This window comes from Hippopotamus amphibius, chromosome 5, assembly GCF_030028045.1.
Source record: "Hippopotamus amphibius kiboko isolate mHipAmp2 chromosome 5, mHipAmp2.hap2, whole genome shotgun sequence".
NCBI classification, from domain to species: Eukaryota; Metazoa; Chordata; class Mammalia; order Artiodactyla; family Hippopotamidae; genus Hippopotamus; species Hippopotamus amphibius.
Genome location: NC_080190.1, coordinates 170,251,389 through 170,274,079, shown reverse-complemented (window position 1 = coordinate 170,274,079; position 22,691 = coordinate 170,251,389). Strand labels below are relative to the sequence as shown.

The window sequence follows — 22,691 nt, the reverse complement described above, 5'->3', positions numbered from 1 at the left end:
TGTTTCTAGGAAAATGAACAGGCTTTGCCTTCATACAGAACTGGGTTAGGATCCGAGCTTACCTGCCTGCAAGATAGATGGCTTAAGGGCAAGTGGCTTATTCTTTCGGAGAGTCTGTTCCTTTTCTGTATAAAGGAGTAAAGCATAGTTAACCCCCAAAGGGCTCCTGTGGATAAGTGATCTCACGGCACATAGTTGTTCAGTAAATGTCATTCTCCTTCCACGACCTCACACATTTCTTCCCTGAACACTGTTGAACTGGCTCAGAATGTCTTGCAGCCAAAACAGATACTACAGTCAGTATTACAGATTATAACTCACATGCCCCCTTTTTTCTCAGACAGGAGCCTTGCTTGCACCGAAGAACTTTAAGGTCTTTTGCTCTTTTCTTGAAGCCGTTTTCTCAAAGTTTCAGTCCATTAAGCTGTGATGTGTAGTTGCTTGGGGTAAATGTTAGCATCACCAAAGGCCATAAACATACAGATGGAGCCAGGCCTGGCTACCCTGTAGCAGAGATCCATCAGTGACTCAGATTCTGGGCTGGGCTGGGAGAGGTCTTTCATCATGCTCTCTTCTGAGTAAAAAGTTGATTTTGGTCAAAAGCAAAATTTAGTACCTGACAAAATGTGAGCGATGATAGATTCATTCATTCTGACATTTAGGAATTTGCTATTAAAAGGCTGTTCCAGGCCCTACACTGGGCATTGTGGATGCGAAAGTGTGTAGGTATTACACCCAACATAGGGTCTGACTCATTTTTGGTACTCGATACATATTTGTTGAATTAATGGATAAAGGAATGAATGGGTAGTTTCTTCTGGTTCCAGCCAGTCTAGGGTCTACATGCTTGTGGTCAGCATCCTCTGATGGGTGGGGGTCTTCGTTTCTGCAAAACAGCTCAAAGATCTGCATCAAATTGTTATGTATATCCCTTGGGAAGAAACTAGGAGTCCCGTGGCTCTTTCACTTCTCGGCCATTTGGCTAAGATCAAGCGGAGAGGTCCTGAGACTCTGCTGTATCGCTCACCTATTGTTTAGGTTACCATCACTTTTCTTGCTTTACGGCTGCCCCTTTGTTTCCGCTTTCTCTCTCTTCCCTGCTTAGTAGCTGCTTGAGTCTGCTCTTCGGAGCTCGGGGAAGGCCAAACGAGAAGCGAGGACAGGACGCAGAGGGGAGTGTACCCGGGAAGGCCCCGCAGGGCCCTGCTCAGTCTCAGTCCCCCCTTCTCTTTGATGCTCTTCAATCCTGAGGGGCACAGGGGCAAAGCAAGACCGGAAATAAAGCTTTGGGCAGAGAGGTTAGTCATAAACTCAGCAGGGCAGCTAGATTTTAGGGGGATGGCCCGTGTGACCTCTTCTGCCTCACCCGCTCACTGTTACAGGGTGCTGGTCGGGGGTACGGCGCTGGTCGTTTCATTCTTCGTTCGTTACGCTTTTCCCACATCCGCCTTATTTCTCGACTTCTCCCTTCCCCGCCTGCCCTGTGCGTACAAATCAGGTTTCCTGGCAGTCCCAAGCCTCTCGTACTTCCCGGAATCACCCGTATCTTATTATTCTAAAGAAACAGAAAGCACCATCTGGGGCTCTGAAGAGGATTTCCAGGGACTGTTTGCAGAGGTGAGGGTGGGCTGAGGGATGCTGTGGTTCTCGGGACACATGGCCACTGTAAACCTGCAGGCAGGAGGGAAAGAGAGTGTTACCAGAGTTTAGTGAGAGGTTTGGGTTGTGGTTCATCTCTTTTGTGAGGACTTCACAAGCCCTGTTTAGATTTCTCTTCTGAATTTAACACGGAGTAGTAAAAATGGGCCATTGACTGAGTCATCTTTGGTCTTGGAGCCCAGATTGTAGTTTGCAATGAATAAACAATCAACATTAGTTGGATGAGTATATAACTTATGTACGCGTCCAAGCAACAGTCACACTGCAGGAAACACAAATCATCTTGAAGCGTGACTTTTCTTAAAGGTCCAAATGTAAAGTTTTCAAATTGAGATGATGGTTACAGGATAAGCTGATTATTAATAGAATTTTCCTTTGATGCTTAAAAGCATAAACCTTAATAAAGCCGTGCTATCTGGCAATGTCAGGTTCTACCTGAAATAAATGTGCTGCACAGTATCTCATTGGCTCTTCATAACGACCTCCTAAGGCTGTCATTTCTCATACCAGTTAACTCATCTTGGAGACGTTAAGTGGTTTGAACGGGATCACCCCCATTTCAGTATTAGGCTTGGCTGTCGTCTGCTGACCTGATATAGGTGCACAGTCTCTTACACAAAACTGTGGGGGTCCTGTGTGCTTTGGATTGAGTTTATTTTGGAATTTAGAAAGCTGGTAATTTGTAAGCGATATACATTGTATTTACTGTGGTGCATAGGGCAGCCTTCCTCATCAAACTCATTAATACTGATGTAACAGGAATGTGTGAATATCCACGCCAAATGGGCTGTCTGAAGATTGTAAGCAGCCTGTGTCAGTACAAGCAAGCTTTTGCTGCTAGTTCAGTTGGAATAAGCACTTGTTTTCAGAGGTCGAGGATTTTGAAATTGTGGATAGGAAGGTATGACTTCTACAGAAAGTGGCAGACAGAATTTCTTCATTTTTTTTTCTTTCCTTCTCTTTTTTCTCTTCTGCTCAAAGTCCAGAACGACAGGCACATGACAACAGCAACAACCACAGCAGCTAATGTGCGTTGACTGCTGTGCTGGCCACTCTATAGGCACGATCTCCTCATGAGCATGGCATCTGCTGGCCGGGCAACTCCTGTTAGTACCCACCCTTCGTAAATGCAGGAACTGAGGCTCAGGGAACATGTCACTCTTAAGCCAGCAGTTACTAAGTGCTGAGGCCAGAACTGAAACCTACACTATATTAACCACCATGCTTGAAGGCAAAAGTTATATCTCAATCCTTCTTCCCCTCCCAACCCCTGGAAGAGTGACCCACGGAATGTAGCTAGTTGACAGATTATTGATGAAATGATGAATTGATTTATTGGTGATGTGGGGATTGAGCTGAAATGTGGATACGTGGTCATGTGTCCAGGATGGGGGAAAATGAAGTCTGGAGAAGGCACAGTAAAACTTGGAATTGTGGTCATATGTTGCCGGGTCATATTGTTATAATTACATTTGGCGCCATGGTCAAGGTCAGGGCATGGTCAGCCCTGACAGGTGCATGGTCACAGTTGGCAGCTGTGGTCCAGGCCTGTTGGACTGGGTGGGATGATGGGCAGCTTGGATGAACTTCAGGGGGCACAGAGTCTGGGTGGGGGGAGTGATGCTAGCTGGAGAGTGCAGTCGGACAGTGGGAGGAACATAATTCCCCTGCACCCTGACCCTCTCCTGCCCAGAGCTGACCTCTTGATCTTGTGTTTTCTCTTTCCAGGGGGACCGCGGTGCACCTGGGATCCCCGGCTCTCCTGGCAACCGCGGAGACCCGGGCATCGGGGTCGCTGGCCCTCCTGTGAGTCCTTTTTCACCCAGCATGTCCTTGCTGCTGGGCACACAGCCAGTGCCCGCTGGCTCCCAAGGGGCTGTGCTGCCCGGGCCCTGCGTGCAGCAGGGACACTGCTCTCCCGGCTACTCTGGTGGTGGGTCACTGGTCCCTGGGTCAGTCAGGGTGTAGGTCTGTCCACTGTAGCTGATGCTGTTACTAAAACTTGATGTGTTTCTTATGGGAATAAGGCTTCTGGGGAGACCAAGACTTGTCTGATTCAAAGAAGAGTGAGAGAACAGAAGTATTAAAAAAGAAAAAGGAAAGAAAGGACTCACTGCCCAAACTTTGCAAAACCTGAGTTGTAGCCGGTGAACCTGAATTGGCTGGGGAAGGGTGTGATGTGGGAGAAGCAGCATGCTTCCATGCGTTCACGCTCTTCCAGGCAAAGACGCGTTCATTCCCCGCCCCCCCCCCCCCCCGTCCTCCAATTAGTGTACAGCTGAGAATATTTGTGGAGTAGAGAAAGGTTTTTATCTCCAGAGTAAAATCTCTGAAGTGGTCTTCGGATTGGTGGTTTTGGTGACTAATTCCCACCAGTCTATGAGGTGTGAGTTCACAGGTGGAAACTGTGAGAACAGTAGAAGCTCTGAGCTGGAAGAGGTCACGAGCCTCCGTGACAGTCGGACCCCATCCACGGGGAGGGTTGCTCTGAGTCTCTTCAACCAGCCCCCCACCCCACCCCGAACACCTCCAGAAAGAGAAGACACTTCTTGCAAAGATTTGATATGTAGACAGTTATTTCTGTAGAGAATAGACATTTCTTAGGAGTTTCTTTGCAGAGAGTGTAGGATTATGGTCGTCTGTATCTTCCACCGTTGCTTCTAATTCTTCCCTTTGAACCGCAAAGAACCCACCTCCTCCCCCCACCCCCACCCCTTTTACTGAATGGTGACCTTCAGAACTTCAGGCCACTTTTCAGGCCTGGGGTTTTATCTTCTGTTTGGTTCCTTCTTTGCTAAAGACACAGTACCTTATTCACGCACCTTAAAATTGCATTTACTTTTTTTTTGGCAGCCATGTTGTCTTTGTTTGGGCCGCGGTAACAAAAATCCCATAGACTGGGTGGCTTAGAAACAACAGAAATTTACTTCTCACAGTTCCAGGGGCTAAACACTCCCACGTGCTGGCAGATTCAGTGTCTGGTGAGGGCCCGCTTCCTGGTTCACGGATGGCTGTTTTTTTGTGTGTCCTCACGTGGCGGAAGGGGTCAGGGGGCTTTCTGAGGTTTCTTTATAAAGACTGACTCCATCTGTGAGGGCGTCACACTCGTGACCTAATCACCCCAAGCCCCTGTTTCCAAATACTGTCACATTGGGGGTCAGGCTTTCTGTGTATGGCTTTTGGGGAGACACAAACATTGTCTGTAGCACTTGTCTTACCGTTATTTAAAGGATGCTCTATCATTGTTGCTATTGTTGTCATCATTCTTGTCTTAACCCAGAAGCACAATCTAACTTTATCCCCATTAAATGTAATCTGAATATAAGCTGGGCAGCACATGACCTGGTCTCTGCTTGGTTTCACATTCAAGAGATAAAGTAATCGCGTTCCTCGTTTGTCTCGCGGAGAACTTGAGAGGAAATCCAGTGCATTACACACAATACCACTTGTTAAATTAAACCCCCGTTTTTTTCCCCCAGTGGTGCTCTTACACCCCAGGGTTGGTCTTGGGCCTCTCACTCTGTCCCCGAAATTCCCCAGGGCACTCTCTTCTCTGACCCTGCCCCGCCCCCCCGCCAAGTGTGCCTTGTACCAGAAATGACCGCCTCACTTCCACTCCACTCCCAGCAACAGGACTACCTTCAAGGCGGTGGGAAGACGGGTGGCTTTGTGTCTTCCTAAAGGTCCCAGAAAGCAGGGAGAAGGCAGGTGGTATCCTCTTGGAAATGTCCAGTTTTAGTCTGTTTTTCTTACAAGAAATTCTCTGCTAAAATTTCTAATGAACAAAACCCTCTATTACATCAGTTTTATCTTTTGTCTTCGGCTATTTTTTTTCAATCTGTCGGTAACTAGAAGGAACAATATGGCGAAAGACGTAGTGAAGAAACACAGCAGTCAGGCCTTCTTTTTTTTGAAATCCTGCTTTTCATGGGGCCTGCTCTGCTGGAGTTGGGATTCTGAGTCATGCAGAAATTCGCCCCTTCGAATAGACGCCAGCTCTAAGAGGAACTGCAGGGCTGTAACCTGAAGTGGTCCCTCCGTCGTTTCACAGGTCTCTCCGTGCCCCGTCCGCTCCCCAGGGATTCATTGTGTCAGGCCCTTAGTCAGAAAGCCGGGCCCAGAGGAGGACACGCTTGCCCCACCTCCCGCTTCAGAGCCACGAAATCGCCCATGAGGTACATTCCTAGCCGAGTGATTCCACCTGAGAAGTAAATGGCTGCCTCCAGCCAAGAGGCCGTGGATCAGCTGTTCAGGGTCCTTCCTCCACTTCCACTTATTAAAAGCTTCCGTGGTGGGTGGAACCTTATTGAATTCTCATAAATCCTGTCTTTGGCCAAGGCTCCTTCCCAATGGCCTGGCCGCCTGTAATGAGGGTTCAGGGGTTTGCGGAGAAGGTGGAATGGGGGCGCTGACAGGCTGTGAGTTCACCCCTCACACCCCTGTGCTTTACAGGAGCCCTGCCATGGGCAGAGTGGTCCGTATCTGGTCCTGTGCTGGGTCCGGAAGTGTCCACATCCTCAGCCCTTCAGGCCCATGGACGTGGGTTTATCCCTTGGTGAAGTGGGATTTTGCGGAAGCATCTCCTGAGAACAGGATTCAAGGGCAAGGAGTTTATTGGGAAAATTGTCTCAGAAATCACCCTTTAGGGAGTAGCAGCCTCCACTGACAAGCCCCTGGCGACCACAGGGTGTTTGTGTACCGACTCCTGTTGGGTGCTGGTGGAAGGCTGCTCCGGGGGAGCTGCCCTGCATGCGGGCTGGGCGTCCCCTCGTGGCTACGGACGTCCCAGGGCAGGCACCTGCAGCGAGCAGCTGCCAGGTGGGTCGTGCCCAGGGCGTTTGGAGAGAGGTGCGGAAGGTCTGTTTCGTCAGTGCGTTCCAGGTGAACAGTCTGAGGCTCAGAGAGTGAAGTGACTGGGCCGACGTCACGCAGCTGGTCCAGGACCAGGGCCAGGGTGCAGGTCCCTCCCGCATCCTCCAGAGCAGTTCTCTTCCTCTGCTTCACCTCGCCGGTGGCTTGGGCGAGATGGGCGGGGTTGTTCGTTTCCATTCCATTCTTGTGCTACGGTTGGATTCTTCCTGACCTTCCTCCTGTGGCACTGTGCTCCAAGGCGCTGGCATCCAGGAGCAGTGCTGACGTCCTGGAAGGGAGCCGGGGCTTTCTCTGCCAACCTCTGCACATCGCCGGACGGGGGCGTGGAGGACAAGGCTGTTGCTGGGAGTGTTGGCTTCTCCCTTCAAGACATGAACAAAAAAATCCCTTTCATCTCCAGGTTGCCTCTGATCGTCCTTTAGCAGGGTCTGAATTGCTGAAAAACCACGCACGTAGGCCTGAGGGCAGATCAAAGTGCTGTTGAACCTCACCGAGTGAGCCTCGGAGCCTGAGGTCTGCAAGGGCAGGTTCCCCCCGGCAGCCCGCACCCCAAGACTCCGGCCTGACCAGTAGTTTCCTCGTGGGTCTGGGGTGTTGGGAGGATGACAATGTGGTGATATTGTCAGTAACACCTGGAACCTTGCCTTGGACCTTTTGATGTCATAAAAATCCTTCCCCGACATCTTTCTCAGCCTTCACTGCCTGTAATTGCCTTTCCTTTCTTTAAGTCTTTAACTTCCCTCTCTGAAGTCACTTGCTCTGACGCCTTACTCTGCACAGGCGCTGAGGGTTCACATACCAAGAAAACTAGCTCACAGCCCTTAACAGACCTACAGCCTCATAGGGGAAGGAAGCATGGAGCTGACTGTGTGCGAGATCATATGTCAAGGGTCCTAACTGGAAGGTTTTTCTTTCCACTGCCCCTCTTCTAGGGAGTAATGTAATAGGAATAGAAATGAAAGCCACTAAAAGCTAGAGCAGTCATAACCGCAGCTCACGTGGCCTGCCCACTTGCAGGGTCCAGCGGGAGCAGGGCACCCACACCCCTTCTCTCATTTATCTCGTGGGCATCTTCTCATTCAGTCCTCCCAGCCACCCTTCCAAGCGGGTGGTGTCCTCCCTTTCATTTTACAAATGAGGGAAACCGCTTAAGAGATGTGACACTTGCCTGAAGTCACAGTTAGGGTGTGGTGGAACTGGGATTGGACCCCGGCATTCTAGCTCCAAGCAGATGCCTGCGCCGGGCAGTGGTAGAACAGACGTTCATGTTTACGCTGTCTTTTCTTGTGCCAGGGTCTTCTCACATACATTACTGCTTCTGAACGACCGACTAGTCTTGCAGTTGTTTCTGTTCATGTGTCTTATCTGGTGGCTTAGTCCAATTCCTTTGGTTCTGAGAACTACAAAGCTGCTTCCGTTGTCTCCAAATCAGGCTGGCCTGTTTCCCTTCGAAATGAGCACGTGCAGCCAGGGAGCCTCATCTTGCCTGGCTGCTACCTGGGGACACCAGGCGTTTCTCAGTAGGTACCTCGAGGCGATGCTCAGGACAGGCGCTGCAGGGCTTCATTCCCTGCCGTGCACTGCGCTGTGCTGTGTGCAGAGCGGGGTCCCGTGGGCAGCAGGGGAGGGGGTGGGGGAGTACCTCCTGACAACACGCTGCCCCAGACCCCAGGGCTCCCTGTATAACCAGGAGCTGAGTATCCCAATCTTAGGTTTTAGATTAAAGTCTCAGGGAATTCTTTCGTTGATGGAAAGAACAAAAAAGACTTTAAATAAGTTACTACTCTCACTTCTGGTTGAAAACTCTCCTTTTTAATCTCAACAAGGCTTTTTGTTGTTCCTCATAATAATTCCTAAAGCATGTTGGGCACTTAAACAGATGTACCAGGCTCCGGTGGGAGTCCCTTTCCCTGCATTACCTTCCGTGATCTCTATAGTGGTCCTGTGAGCCTGAACTGTGATCGTCTCCAGCTTACAGATGAGGAAACTGAAGCTTAGAGCTGTTCAGACAGTGGGCCTGGCTCATGCTGCAGATGAAAGACAGAGCAAACATTCAAACCTGCCCCCAGAGCTCAGCACATTGCCTGGTACCCATGAGCCCTTCAGATGAAAGAGGATGGAGAGTAAATTGCCTGTACCCATGAGCCCTTCAGATGAAAGAGGATGGAGAGTAAAATGTGCTGTGTTTTTAGATGGATATCTATAGGAGCGGGGGGATGAAATTTCAAATTTATGTAAATATAAATTACAGTGTTTTACTTGATGAAACAAGATGTATTGTTTGGTCTCTGGACTTTGCTCTGAAACAGCTGAGCGCTGCCCTGTGCCTGTGTTCCCTACACACCCACGCTTGGGCCTCGAGGCTGGAGCAGATCCAGGTTTGATCTTTCTGGCTAGACTTCACAGGTGTGTTCTGCCGTCAGGAGGCACATGACGTCTGGCGGTGTCTTCTTGTGACATTCACACCCTTTGATGGCCTAGGCTTAGATCAGTTAGCACATCGAGGCTTGCAAATTGCTGCTATTCTAGTTCAATCAGTTATTTTTTATGTACTAGCTAGAATACTCCTATATGGAGAGACGTTCCTTCACTTACAGTTTGGACACCCAGCGGAACGGTCCGTATGAAAGGCGGAATATAAACACTTTCCCTTTAATCATTTTCAAGTAATGGCTTGGTTCCCTAGCATCTTGCAGAGATCATTGATGAGACATTTTTGGTTTTTATCCATATTTTTGAACTCATGGATTTAAACACATTCAATTTGTTTTAATATATTGTGTTTATTCTTCCTTTCGACGTCACATTGTCTTATTTTATGCAGATAGGAACCTATTCAAGTTGACCGTAAGTACTTTTGACACACACCTAGCAGTCTTTGGTAGTTTCCTTGCTTTAAATGACAGGATGTTCTAAATTTGTATATATTCCTTGCCCAGATCTGGGAACAGTCATTTCTCCAAGGAGTTGGAGTTCCTTTCAGTGGAAAATGGTATCAAAGGCCAAAATATGTGTGTTGGGTAAAGCGATTCTTGAACAAACTCACCAGAGGGAATAGTCTTGGAAAAGAGGGTCAAGATTGTTGAACATATGTTTAGGCTTCAGATTTAGGAATGACACTGGGGAGTCCTGATGCAGTCCCTCCTCCACAACACGCTTTTCTGTTTCTTAAAAGCTTGCTATTACCAGCGAGATAGCTTGTGGGAATGCCAGCTGTGGGCCGGGCACCGGTCTGGTTCTCTACTTAAAGGACCTTCTATTTCTCATCACACAAGGCAAGGTGATCACCTCGCTTTGTGTTACAGTTGAGGACACTGAAGCTCAGAGAAACTAAGTAAGATGCTCAAGGTCAAACGACTAGTAATTGATAAAGTTAAGATTTGAAATGGAGACTTTTTTGACAGAATCTGTGCTTCAGGTGTGGATTTCATATTAAATGACAGAAGAGAGGAATTCGGAGCTTAGTCTTATGAACAAGTCAAATGCTTGAGATGGATCGTGAAGTTTAATTTGGAAACAAAAGGTGTCTCTAAAATCTGGCAGCATTTCCCAGGCCAGTAATAAACTGTCCCTATGCCCTTTCCTTGAGGAATAAGTGTGTACTCTCAGTAAGGAACCACTTTGAAAGGAACGCAGTTCGGTTGTATGTATACCAGTCCGTGTGTACCAATGACCTACAGCTTGACAGCAGGGAGAGCTGGTGGAGGGAGAAGGGACCTGCCAGTCAGGTAGACCCCAGGCGGGATTCTCAGTCCGTTGTCTCACCTGCTTGACTCGCCCGCTTGGCTTAGGGCCCTGGAGATGCCCCCTACTTCCTTCAGTGCTCAACTCTGCACTTGAAATGAAGCTTATTTTGTTTTATCAGGCAGTTCTGGGATGTATTTGGTGGGCAGGCTTTTAGGTTACCTGGTCTGTCATACTGCCAGAAACCTATGCCTCTGTGTGGAATCTCTTCCCCCTCTTGAGGTATCTCCGAAGGTCTCGTGGGCACTGCTACAGGGACGCACAGGTGCACGGGATGGAGAACAGGTGGTGGGACTCACCCCACCTGGCGAGTGACCCCCCCACCCCGATGTGGCTCGGGCTGGTTCTTTGTCTCTCCCAGGCCTTAGTTTGATCATCAGTGAAAAGGATGATAGCACATGATTTTCAGGTTCTCCTCAAACCATAAGATTTTGATTTTAGCGGAGTGCCGGGTGCTGTGCTCTGCTGTGTCCTCAGCACCCCCAGGGCTGGGCTCAGCTCAGGAGTGCCCGTGCTGAGCGTCCCCAAGGCAGCACGCAGACCTTTCAGTAGAGAGGACACACCGGCCCGGAAGCAAGACCGTACTAGGTGACACGTCTGAGACGGGGTGCACCCAGGGCCTGGGGGCCACTTCTGACGAGCCTCCTGGGAGAAGCCAGGGAGGTTTCCGAGGGGGCTGACATCTAAACGGGGAACCAGCGTGTGGCAAGAATGTGTCAGGGCAGAGAGGCAGGGCCGAGTCTTCTCTGCAGAAGCAAAGGCTCAGGGTGAAGGGACAGTTCCGCTCACCACAGGACCTGAAAGTAGGTGCTAATGCCTCAAGCAGGGGACACACCTTCAGTGCAACATCAGAAGCCACGTCCTAGGCTGGTCCCACTTGTAGGATGGCAGACCCCTGTGTGTGTGTGCGTGTGTGCACTTGAGCCCACTCGTAGGAGTGAGGAGGGGCACCACTGCGGCATCAGCCCGGCAGGCCACTCTGGGAGGTCTGGCCCTGGATGTGCCCCCCCAGCCTATCCCGCCCGAGCAGGAAGCGGGCGCAGCACGAGGATGCTGGGACGCTGGTCCCACTCCGCACCAGGGCTGGAGACGGGCTCAGGTGTCAGCCGCCCGGTGGGTGCCCAGGTGGGGGGGGGTGGCACCAGCTCAGGGGCAAATGGAGAAGGTTCCAGGAAGATTCCCCCGTGCAGCGTTAGCAGGTGGTACAAGAGGGTGTGACACCGTGTCTTAAAGATGGAGGGACGTCAGCTCCTCCTTTTAGGACAATTAAAGACGTAGCTTAGAAACAAACACCACAACATGTTTAAGTAAACATTTCACCCCTAGTTTGCTTACTTATTTGTTTGTTTGTTTCTTAGGGCGCCTCTGGACCACCAGGAGAAAAAGGGCCTCCGGTACAGTATGATTTAAATAAAGGGCTGGGTTTTGATGGGAGAAATCACGCTCTAATCAAAGCAGTTTAAAATTGGAGGGGCCAGAAAAGAAAGCAGTTTCAAAAGATCTTTAAACAGTGCAAACTCTCCAAGATACAAGCATTGACCTGTGGAATGGTGGGGGGGGGAGGGGGTCACCAGTGCATGAACCTGGGTGAGAACTGGACAGACTGATGCTGCCTTCGCTTTTTGCCATCTTTGCTTCCCAGAAGGACAACCATGGTTTAACAAACATAATCACATTGCCAGAGGAAGTAATTTTCAATCCTGGCTTCACCGCCCCCAGCCACGTAGCCAAGAGCAAGTGAGGGCCGTTCCTTAATCTGTGAGGTGGGTGGGAGGTGTAGGAAAATTCCCACAAGAAGCGGGATCCCTCATGAGAAGTGATCTGTGCCCATTCCTGATACCGTCTAGACGTTTTCAGCAACGTGGGAGTGACTTTCAAATAAAAGACGGTAAGGGTCACCTGAGTGCTGGGCTCTTGAGCTGGGTCTCCCACAGGGCAGTCTGTCCAGCCGGCCAGCACCCGGGGCTGGTTATCCACACGGCGCCTGGGGTGAGCTCAGGCCGGCCTCACTGCGGGAGCTGCCCCGCCCACTCAGGAAGGGGGCCTGCGGAGGGGGCCTGGGCAGTCGGGCTCGCAGGGAAGGTTTCCAGAGCGTCCTCTCTGTGTGTATTTAAGTGCCCACCTCCTCAGGTGCAGTGAAATGCGGAAGCTCTGCGCAGGCTGCTCTCAGGCCCCCGCGTTCCATCAGACTCCTCAGAGCACCAGGCCATTTGTACAAGGAGAATCCACCCCAGCAAAGAGGGGACTTATTTTGCTTAAACTGTGTGGGGGAATGTCGTCTTTTCTTTTTCTTCAGGGGTCTCGAGGCCCACCTGGATTCCCCGGCCCCCAGGGACCAGCTGGCCAGGATGTAAGTAAAGACAAGGGGTGCAGGCTCCATCCTCCCGGCCCCCAGCATCCCTTGACCAGGAACCCCCCAGGGGAGCTGGTCGTCTTCACCAGTCCCTGAACATGTTTTACGTTTTGCTCCTCTGTGCACTGTGACCCCCAAGCTTGCATTGTCTAGTTTCACTTCTTTTGCTTTTGTGTGATGCTTTCAGAAACTTGTAAGCTCTTAGGTATCCCATTCAATGCCTCCTATTGTTTGGTCAATTTCCTCATGTACCTAGCTGGTCACTTCTGCTCAAAGCAGGTACCACCTTCTCCATGGACTTGTTCCTGACTCCTCTGTGCCAGGCTTTCTCCCTTCAAGGGAATTCTGCAGACTTACCTGACACTCGTGGAGAATGTATCTTTTCCCACCTTGTGACATTGATCATTATCTTTTATCTCTGTGATCTGAATTTTGTTCAGATAGATCTGAGCTCCAAGAAGGAGCTTGTGTCTTGTGCATCTCTAGGTCCTTGGTGCCTAACAGGGTGACAGGTACTTAGAAGTTACTCGATACAGACTCGTTAACCAAACGGATAAATGACAACCATGAGTTCTTGGAGTGACGATGTCTAGCACCATTCAGCAGTCGCTTTCATTGCTTAGACCTTTCCATGTCTATCGTTTCGGTTCACTATAAGCAGGAACAGCAAATCCCCTTCCCCTTCCCTTCCCTGGGTTCTGTCTCAGAGAAGAAGGTTACCCTCTAATTCCCGTGTCCATCTACTTGAATTTGTTGTGCCTGTTCCTCTGTCAATATTACATCCTTATAGTCAGTTCAGTAGAAGAGCCCTCCTCTTTTTCAAAGCCGGTCCTTCTGCCTGTGTTTGGAAAAGGATGGCAGACGTTTAAGATAGGGGTGTGTGTGTGTGTGTGTGTGTGTGTGTGTGTGTACACGTGCACGCACACGTACACACTCTGCATGCATGAGTTGTTTTCAGTTTCGTGTGTTGGAAAGGAGTTATAAGAGAGGTGGCTTACTGTTTTGAACATTTGCCACAGTTGAATATTTCCTGAGAAGTTTTGGGTATTCAGCTGAGATTGGAAACCATGAATTTTTATTGGTGCCGGTCTTCACGGTTGGGTGATATTTTTCTACCGGGTTACACTTGGTAGATACAGAGGTTGGGGGAGAGGGTGAGCAGAGCGGATCAGGATTATGTGCTTAGCAGAGGTGATGTTTTCTTTCTCTCTTCTCTTAGGGTGTACCAGGAAATCCAGGAGAAAGAGGGCCTCCCGGCAAACCAGTATGTCATCTAACAGTTCTGGATGAATCCTGACCATCAGTCAGGGGTCCAGTCAGAATAAAATGCAACTCAGACGGCTCAAGAGGCTTTAAGAAGGGGCTTTTTACAAAGCTGCAGGCAGAGGGAACTGGTCAGAGATGCTGTGCCCCCCGGAGATAAATCACAGAAGGGAGCGAGTACCACCTGTGCTTATCTTCAGAGCCAAGAGAAAGCGAGGATGGTGGGGAAGGGGCTGCCAGATGGGGGCTGTCATTATGGGTTCAAAGCCACTGCCGGGAAGCCTGGCCAGAGGCTGGAAGCAAGCAGTGCACCCCCCCCACTCTGGTTTCCTAGTGTGCGTCTCATTGGTCCAGCTCAGTGAGAGCCAGCAGGCAAGTGAGTCCAAGAATACATCCGCAGGGTGTGGCCTCCTGGGCCTGGAGTAAGGACAGAGAAGGAAGACCAGTGATCTGAGGGTGAGCAAATGAACAAGAGCTGCATTCACGGCAAGCTCCTCACTGGCCCACCTCCCGCCCCTTTGTTCAGTAATGTCAGTCCTTCCTGGCTTCCTCCATTTATAGCAGAAGAAACTTTCTTTCCTCTCCCACAGCGAGAGCAGTGACGCTGCCAGAGGTGGAGCAGAGCTGGGCAGTCCTGAGGTCTGGTCCTGGGCAGTGTGTCTGCACTCCAGCCTGAGGCTCCTGCAGGCCTCCCTCACAGGCAGTGCAGTCACCTGGGGCGCTACCCCCACCCCTTCCCCAATTAAGTTACCAATTCCAGAGGAGCCCCAGAGGCTTAGCCAGCTAACCAGGCCACGGGCAGGCCCTCCAGGGAAGGAACAGGGAAGATGAGCTGGTCTGGGTGAGCAGGAGGCAGCTGTGAAGATACAGGAGAAGTGAGTCCATCCAAAGATGCTACTCAAGATGGAAGAGCCAGTGGCAACCGTGACTGGGGGATCTCAGGCCTTGAGGCTGGTGTCAGCAACCAGTAAGCCCCCCTGGCAGGAGTGTCCCCTCAGGATGGGTCAGAGAGACCTTCTGTCTCTGTGCGCCTGGTCTGCTACAAGTTTCAGGCCAGGACCTAAGGCCTGGAGGCCCCTGAGGGCATGAACGTCTGTGCCTGCCTACTCTAGCCTGCCGGGCACAGCAGAGACCCGGAGGGGCACCTGGTCTGCCTAGAAGGGTGCTGGAACGTTTCAGTGAAGCCCTGCTAGTGGGATGAGTGAAAAGTCTTGCTGGAGGTTAAGGGGGACTTATTCAGACACTCCTCCTCCTCTATGGAGTCAAATTTACAGCAACTAAATTCACCTCCCAGAATGGCCCAGATGAAGTGGGTGGAAGAGTGAGGTTCAGGCCAGAGGCTGAAGAGGGTTCATATGACCTCTCCCAAATCCAGACCTTGACTTCTCTGTAGGGAGAATTATATCAGCGGAGTCCAGCTGACAAGGTGAACTAACCGTGGCATCTCACAGCCGGTTACCCGCAGAGCAGAGAGATTGAGAGAGAGAATAGGTCTCTCTTTGACTACCTTTAAATTCACTGAACACACTCCCCCAGATGGTCCCAAGTACTGCTGAGTAGCTGGTCAGGGCCTCTGTGGCCTCACTAATCAGATGAGTCATGTTTTCGGGGGTCCCCAAGACTCCCGTCTGGTTCAGTGATTCCCCGGGAGGACTCCCAGGACTCAGGAGAGCTGTTACGCTCATGGTGGTGGGTTACTACAGGGAAGAATTCAGATGAGGAGGTGCACAGGGAGGAGGTGTACGGGGAGGAGGTGCACGGGGCAGAGTCCCTGAGTGACCGGGCTCGGGATTCCAGGACTCCCCTCCCAGCACTCAGTTCTCCCAGCAGTTGTGTGTAACAGAGGGTGCGTGGGCAACCATAGGGCAACCATAGGTGCTCTGAAATGCAGCAGGGGTTGTCACTGAGGGACGCTCACCCAAACCTTGGTGCCTGGGTCCTGTAGGTGTGGGGTACCTGCCTGGGTGGTCTTGGTTACTCCACTGTCTCCAGCCCTCCCACATGGCCCAAGGCCCCCACCGTAGATCACATTGTTAGCATAAATTACCTGCATGGCCCAAGGCCCTAGGTAAGCAAAGGCACTCTTATCAGGCAGGGCATTCCAAGGACTTAGAATTTATCTCTCCGGAGCCAGCCACTGCTGGACCTTTGGAATGTGTGGGGTTTGGACAACCCAGGCCTGCTGGGTTAAGCCTTACCTGAAATCATCACCCCCCAGGGGGTGGAGAGCGGAGCCTGCAGTGTTTCTTCAGTGCTGCACCCCTAGAATCCTTGTGCTGGGAATCCCCTTGTCTAGGCTTGGGTTCTCTAGAAGCAGAGCCTCTGGTGGGGATTCTGGTGAAACCTGCCAGGATTGAAGAAAGCAGGACATGGTGGGGGAAAAGGCAGTCAAAGTTGTGGGTTCAGCTGGAATCTAGCCGCAGCCTGATGCCACCGGCAGCTCTGGGGTGTGAGCACTTCCATGTCAGCTCATCATTGGCTGTTTAAGTCTCTGTGTAACCTCCCAGCCAGCATCCCGGTGGCTGGTAGGTGGGTACACAAGGAGGTAAGGAGGGTCTAGGCAGGGCACAGACTGTGTCTCCTACACCCCAGCACTTCCCACCACTTGTTCTTGTATCCTGTCAATGAACGACTCCTCCGAGGTGAGCATGGTGATCTCTGATGCATCCTGTGTCCACCTTCAGGGGGCCACCACCCCTCGCACCAGCCTCGCTCCTGCGTCTTCAGACCTGTCTTGTGAGATCCACAGAAGTGGGCCACAACAGGACATTGATTGAATTACTCCCAAGGCCACACTGTGCCTAGACAGAGAATTCAGTCTTTGTTCTCCCTCCGTTTTTAACTGATGCCCAGCTGGACAGTCCAGTAGAGCTTATTCTAACAAGGGGCTCAAATGACAGCAGAAAAATATCCCAAATGATACAGGACCAGCAGTGTGAAAATGTCCCAATTTGGTCCATGTGAATCTTGTGTTATTAACCTCCCAGGGAAAAATACAAGGCATCAAGATAAACCCCCCTCCCCCTTTTAAATTAAAGTTTTAGTTAACATGGCACAGCTTGGTCTTCCTTCCAAGGGTCAGCCTCAGGTATCTAAGGATGTTCTCGGCTTTGTCCAGCAGATGCGACCTATGTGAGCTCTCCCTGCAGGCTAGTAGCTCCTTCAGAGCCTCCAAACCTGAGTCAGTCCAACCCCAATCTCTCTTGGGTGTCCTCCTCTTGCAATAGCCCAGAGCACTGATCGAATACTGGAGCATTTCAACTCGGAAAACACAGGCATGTGCCCAGCCACTGCCAACTTTATCCTATGCAAACGTGTACAACGCCACTGTCACATGGCTTTCTGTAGGATGTGGCAGAAACCCTGTGAGGCCAGAAAATTTGTCCCCCTAAGAGGCCAGACTAGATTCATAATTCATAAACCTAAACTCAAACGTAATCAGAAGGCATCAGCCACCATAGTGCACTTGTGGGCACAGGCCTCCTGTGTTCTGGGGGAAAACCTACCACCTTCCTTCTGCAGAGTGGGTTCTCTGGTACTCCTTTTCCACTGCAAAATTTGGAAGTTTGCAAAGTAGGACGCCAGTCTCCGATTTTTACCTAAGAATCACTTCTTCCCCTTAGTGTCTGCCTCTGAATTTCCATTTTCTTTCCCATCCTCGTATTCTTTGCACCCCAATGTGAACCCAGCCTCCACTCCACATGGGCTCCGGGCTGGCATGACATGCCACATCCCAACTCCCTGTGGGTTTGAATGTGAAGCCAGTGACCCCCAGACTCCTACACACCTTCAGAGGCTTTTTAATTACTCCTTGTTTCTAAACTCTCCTTCCTGAGGTTAGAGACTTCCAGCTCATAATGACAAATGAGGTTTAAAATGCTGTTTCACCTGGGAGAACTGAAGAAATTGCTTTAAATTCATACTAGGTTGTGAATGACTGATAGCAACAGCTACTGCCATCTGGGGAATAAAGGACCACCTGCCCCTTGTTCTTCCACAGAACCCATAGGACCTATTGGTTTTGATGGAAGTGGGGAGGAGGGACCACCAGGGAAAGAGAAAGGGACAGTGGAAGGAGACCAGGGACCAGAAAGGCTGATGTCAAGTCAGACTCGGGACCGTCAGCCTGTACACGTGGTGCCTCAGAAGAGTGTTCCTGTGGCTCCCAAGCATGGGGTGTAGACGGGGCTCTTTGTGTCCTGTGCGGGCACAGACGCGTCGCGTGTTACAGCTTACGTCCTGAAGGCTGCTCGCTGTCTGAAGGAGCGTGGAATGTGCAGTATGCATGCATGTGTGTCTGTATTTATTTATTTTTACTTCGACAGGGTCACTCTCCACTTCTGTCTCCAGAGGACATCAACCTCTTGGTCAAGGTAAAAGCATAAAATAAACGTGCGTGTGTTTAAAAATGGTGATGGGGTATTGAGATCTCAATAGTATGTGCTTTTTTTTTTTGTCTGAACAACTGTGTTATAGTAACAATAATAGCAGCTTGTTGAAAACTTACTCTGTGCCAGTAGTGTTGCTGAAATCCACTGTCCAGTACAGCAGCCACTGGCCACACGTGTCAATTCAAATTTAAGTTAATTAAAATTAAATTCAATTAACAGTTCTGGTCCTTGGTCACGCTAGCCACATTCCAGGTGTTTACTCACCACCTGTGGCCAGTGGCTACCTTCCTGGACAGTCAGACCTATCATCACAGGACATCCCCCTGGGCAGCGCTGTGCTAAGTGCCTTGTGTGCGTCTCTCATGTCTGCACTAACTCTCTGAGTTTGATACTATTTATGTTCTTGTTTTGCTTGTTAGAAACCTGAGTCACTGTGAGGGTCAGAATCCATGCCTCACTGAGTCCAGAGACTGACCTTTGACCCCACACAGGACTGCATCCTGGCGTTCTGGGAAGACGGTCACAAGCAGAGTCAGACAGGTTGGGTGGCGGTCCTGCTGGTGCAGGGTCCAGAGCGCAGGTGCAGGGAGGTGGAGCCGGGCTGAGTCCAGAGCTGGGTACAGGCTGAGCTCACTGTCAGAACCACGTGCACCTGCTCCACGAGCGGCAGAGGACGTGAGCTGAGCATAGCCCTGGCGAGATAAGGCGCGGAACGCTGGGTGTGCAGGCGCCTGGCCAGGGACCTCGGCTCTCAAATGGAGAAGAATCCAAAAAGGCTGTGAGCAAGACAGGGGCAGGATAAGGCTTGTGTTTTGGGAAGAGCAGTCCTGTGGCAGTGTGTGTGGAAGGCCCTTCGCTGCCTCTGTTCCAAGCCTTGGTCTTAACTTTGGGTGAAGCTTGGCCCTGGATTTTGTGTGACCACTCCCTCCCTCACTTGCTGTCTTCTACAAACCACTTGGGAGGTGTCAGAAAATACCTGGTTCTTGCATGAAGGCAAAGGAGGTGAATAAAAAGGAAAAGAAATCCTTCTCAGAAGCCTGGGATTTTTCATCTCTCTACACATGGAGATGCCTTGATAGAAAAGTGTACATTGTATTTAAAAATTAGTAGTAGAGCAATCTTTCTTGATTTTCATTGACAAGAGGAAGATAATTTTTAAAACAAGGACATGGCAAGAAATCATTATCTATTGATTCAAGCCTTCTTTATTACAGGCTTTTATAGTCTCAATAATTTTCTCCTAATTGCATCCCACTGGAAGGCACCGGGTTTGCATCAGCCCCAGTCTCCCCCCACCCCCTCAAAAGGATTTCAACTGCAAGGTGTCCCAGTCTTTATGGCAGTGATAACAGGAGCGAATGCTGCATGGGTTATGCATCATGCTTTACAGCTACAGCACTGAGACAGATACTTAGTCAAATTAATACTTCTTACCTGCTAAAGGATGCAGCTGTGTTCCTCAGAGCAGCCAGGAACCGCAGAGAGAATGTGAGCACCTACATTCAGGGAAGCACCTGAGACTCCTTGGCCCTGCAGAGCTGTGCTTTGCCTGGAAATGCTGTGGACAAGAGCCTGGGCCATGTGGGTTTGCCCAGGTATTCAGAGTCAACTATCCTAGCTCCCTGTTTTATAATCACCTGCTGCCATCTTGATGATGTAGGTTAAAGCCTGATGGTATGGTCCAGGCGGCTGATGGCAAGACCCTTTCTTGCTGAGAAAGCATCTTCTGTTATAGAAAATTTGCCTCATTCTGACCATTGGAAAACTGCCTGGGTCTGTCTTCTAAGAGCTCCTGTTTAATGAACTTCCATTGTTGCATCTGTGTCCAGGGAGGTCATCCTCAGGGCCGCTCCATTAGATGATTCCTGGGATCAATATTATTTCATCCGATCCTCACCAACAACCCAGTGGGTGGGTACTGTCATCTGCTGCATTTTACAGAGCAGGAGGACGAGCATGGAGGGGCCAGACACTTGTTCAGGGCGACACAGCTGGACGGTGGCAGAGCCAAGGCTCAAACCCAGCATGACAAACTCCAAATCCCTGTCCCTTTGTTGTCCAAGTTCATCTTTGCATGCATCTGAGCTTCCTGACAGCTTTTTGACGAAGGACAGGCTTGAGGTAGTAAATTTAAAAAGCAGCTTTGAATTACAGAGAGAAGAACAAAAAAACCCCAAAGTGAGCAGAAGGAAAGAAATCATAAAGGTCAGAGCAGAAATAAATGAAAAAGAAATGAAGAAAACAATAGCAAAGATCAATGAAACTAAAAGCTGATTCTTTGAGAAGATAAACAAAATTGATAAACCATTAGCCAGATTCATCAGGAAGAAAAGGGAGAAGATGCAAATTAACAGAATTAGAAATGAAAAAGAAGTAACAACTGACACCACAGAAATACAAAAGCTCATGAGAGACTACTACAAGCATCTATATGCCAATAAATTGGATAACCTAGAAGAAATGGATAAATTCTTAGAAAAATACAATCTTCCAAGACTGAACGAGGAAGAGATAGAAACTATGAACAGACCAATCACAAGTACGGAAATTGAGACTGTGATTAAAAATCTCCCAACAAACAAAAGCCCAGGGCCAGATGGATTCACAGGTGAATTCTATCAAACATTTAGAGAAGAGCTAACACCTATCCTTCTCAAACTCTTCCAAAATATAGCAGAAGGAGGAACATTCCCAAACTTATTCTATGAGGCCACCATCACCCTGATACCAAAACCAGGCAAAGATGTCACAAAAAAAGGAAATTATAGGCCAGTATCACTGATGAATATAGATGTAAAAATCCTCAACAAAATACTAGCTAACAGAATCCAACAACACATTAAAAAGATCACACGCCATGATCAAGTGGGGTTTATCCCTGGGATGCAAGGATTCTTCAATATACGCAAATCAATCAATGTGATACATCATATTAACAAACTGAAGGATGAAAACTGTACGATTATCTCCATAGATGCAGAAAAATCTTTTGACAAAATTGACACCCATTTATGATAAAAACTCTCCAGAAATTGGGCATAGAAGGAAATTACCTCAACATAATAAAAGCCATATATGAGAAACAAAAAGCCAACATCGTTCTAAAAGGGGAAAAACTGAAAGCATTCCCTCTAAGAACAAGAACAAGACAAGGGTGCCCACTCTCACCATTAGTATTCAACATAGTTTTGGAAGTTTTAGCCACAGCAATCAGAGAAGAAAATGAAATAAAAGGAATCCAAAGTGGAAAAGAAGTAAAATGGTCACTCTTTGCAGATGACATGATATTATACATAGAAAACCCAAAAGATTCTACCAGAAAACTGCTGGCACTAATTGATGAATTTAGTAAAGTAGCAGGCTACAAAATTAATGCACAGAAATCTCTTGCATTCCTATACACTAACAACGAAAAGGCAGAAAGAGAAATTAAGCAAACTCTCCCAATCACCATTGCAACAAAAAGAATAAAACACCTAGGAATAAACCTGCCTAAGGAGGCAAAAGACCTGTATGCAGAAAAATATAAGACACTAATGAAAGAAATCAAAGACAACACAAACAGATGGAGGGACATACCATGTTCTTGGATTGGAAGAATCAACATTGTGAAAATGACTGTGCTACCCAAAGCAATTTACAGATTCAATGCAATCCCGATCAAATTACCAAAGGCATTTTTCACAGAACTAGAGCAAGAAATCTTACAATTTGTATGGAAATGCAAAAGACCCTGAATAGCCAAAGCAATCTTGAGAAGGAAAGACAGAGTTGGTGGAATTAGGCTTCCTGACTTCAGGCTATACTACAAGGCCACAGTGATCAAGACAGTATGGTACTGGCACTAAAACAGAAATGTAGATCAATGGAACAGAATAGAGAACCCAGAGGTAAACCCAAGCACATATGGGCACCTTATCTTTGACAAAGGAGGCATGAATATACGATGGAAAAAAGACAGCCTCTTCAATAAGTGGTTCTGGGAAAATTAGGCAGCTACATGTAAAAGAATGAAATTAGAACACTTCCTAACACCATACACAAAAATAAACTCCAAGTGGATTAAAGACCTACATGTAAGGCCAGACACTATAAAACTAGAGGAAAACATAGGCAGAACACTCTATGACATACATCAAAGCAACATCCTTTTTGACCCACCTCCTAGAATCATGGAAATAAAATCAAGAATAAACAAATGGGACCTAATTAAACTTAAAAGCTTTTGTACAGTGAAAGAAACCATAAACAAGAGAAGAAGACAGCCCTCAGAATGGGAGAAAATATTTGCCAACGAAGCAACTGACAAAAGATCAATCTCCAAAATATACAAGCAGCTCATGCAGCTTAATACCAAAAAAAGCAAATAACCCAATCCACAAATGGGCAGAAGCCCTAAACAGACATTT

At 48.9% G+C, this 22,691-nt stretch overlaps 1 protein-coding gene across 1 annotated transcript in view; it reads left to right on the top strand.

Moving 5' to 3' along the window:
- COL22A1 (collagen type XXII alpha 1 chain) overlaps window positions 1-22,691 on the top strand; it is a 241,314-nt gene that overhangs the window by 152,873 nt on the left and 65,750 nt on the right. The window contains exons 41-45 of the mRNA XM_057735587.1: window positions 3,388-3,465; window positions 11,634-11,669; window positions 12,572-12,625; window positions 13,848-13,892; window positions 18,217-18,264. Coding sequence (XP_057591570.1) covers window positions 3,388-3,465; window positions 11,634-11,669; window positions 12,572-12,625; window positions 13,848-13,892; window positions 18,217-18,264 — 261 coding nt within the window. The remainder of the gene's footprint in view (window positions 1-3,387; window positions 3,466-11,633; window positions 11,670-12,571; window positions 12,626-13,847; window positions 13,893-18,216; window positions 18,265-22,691) is intronic.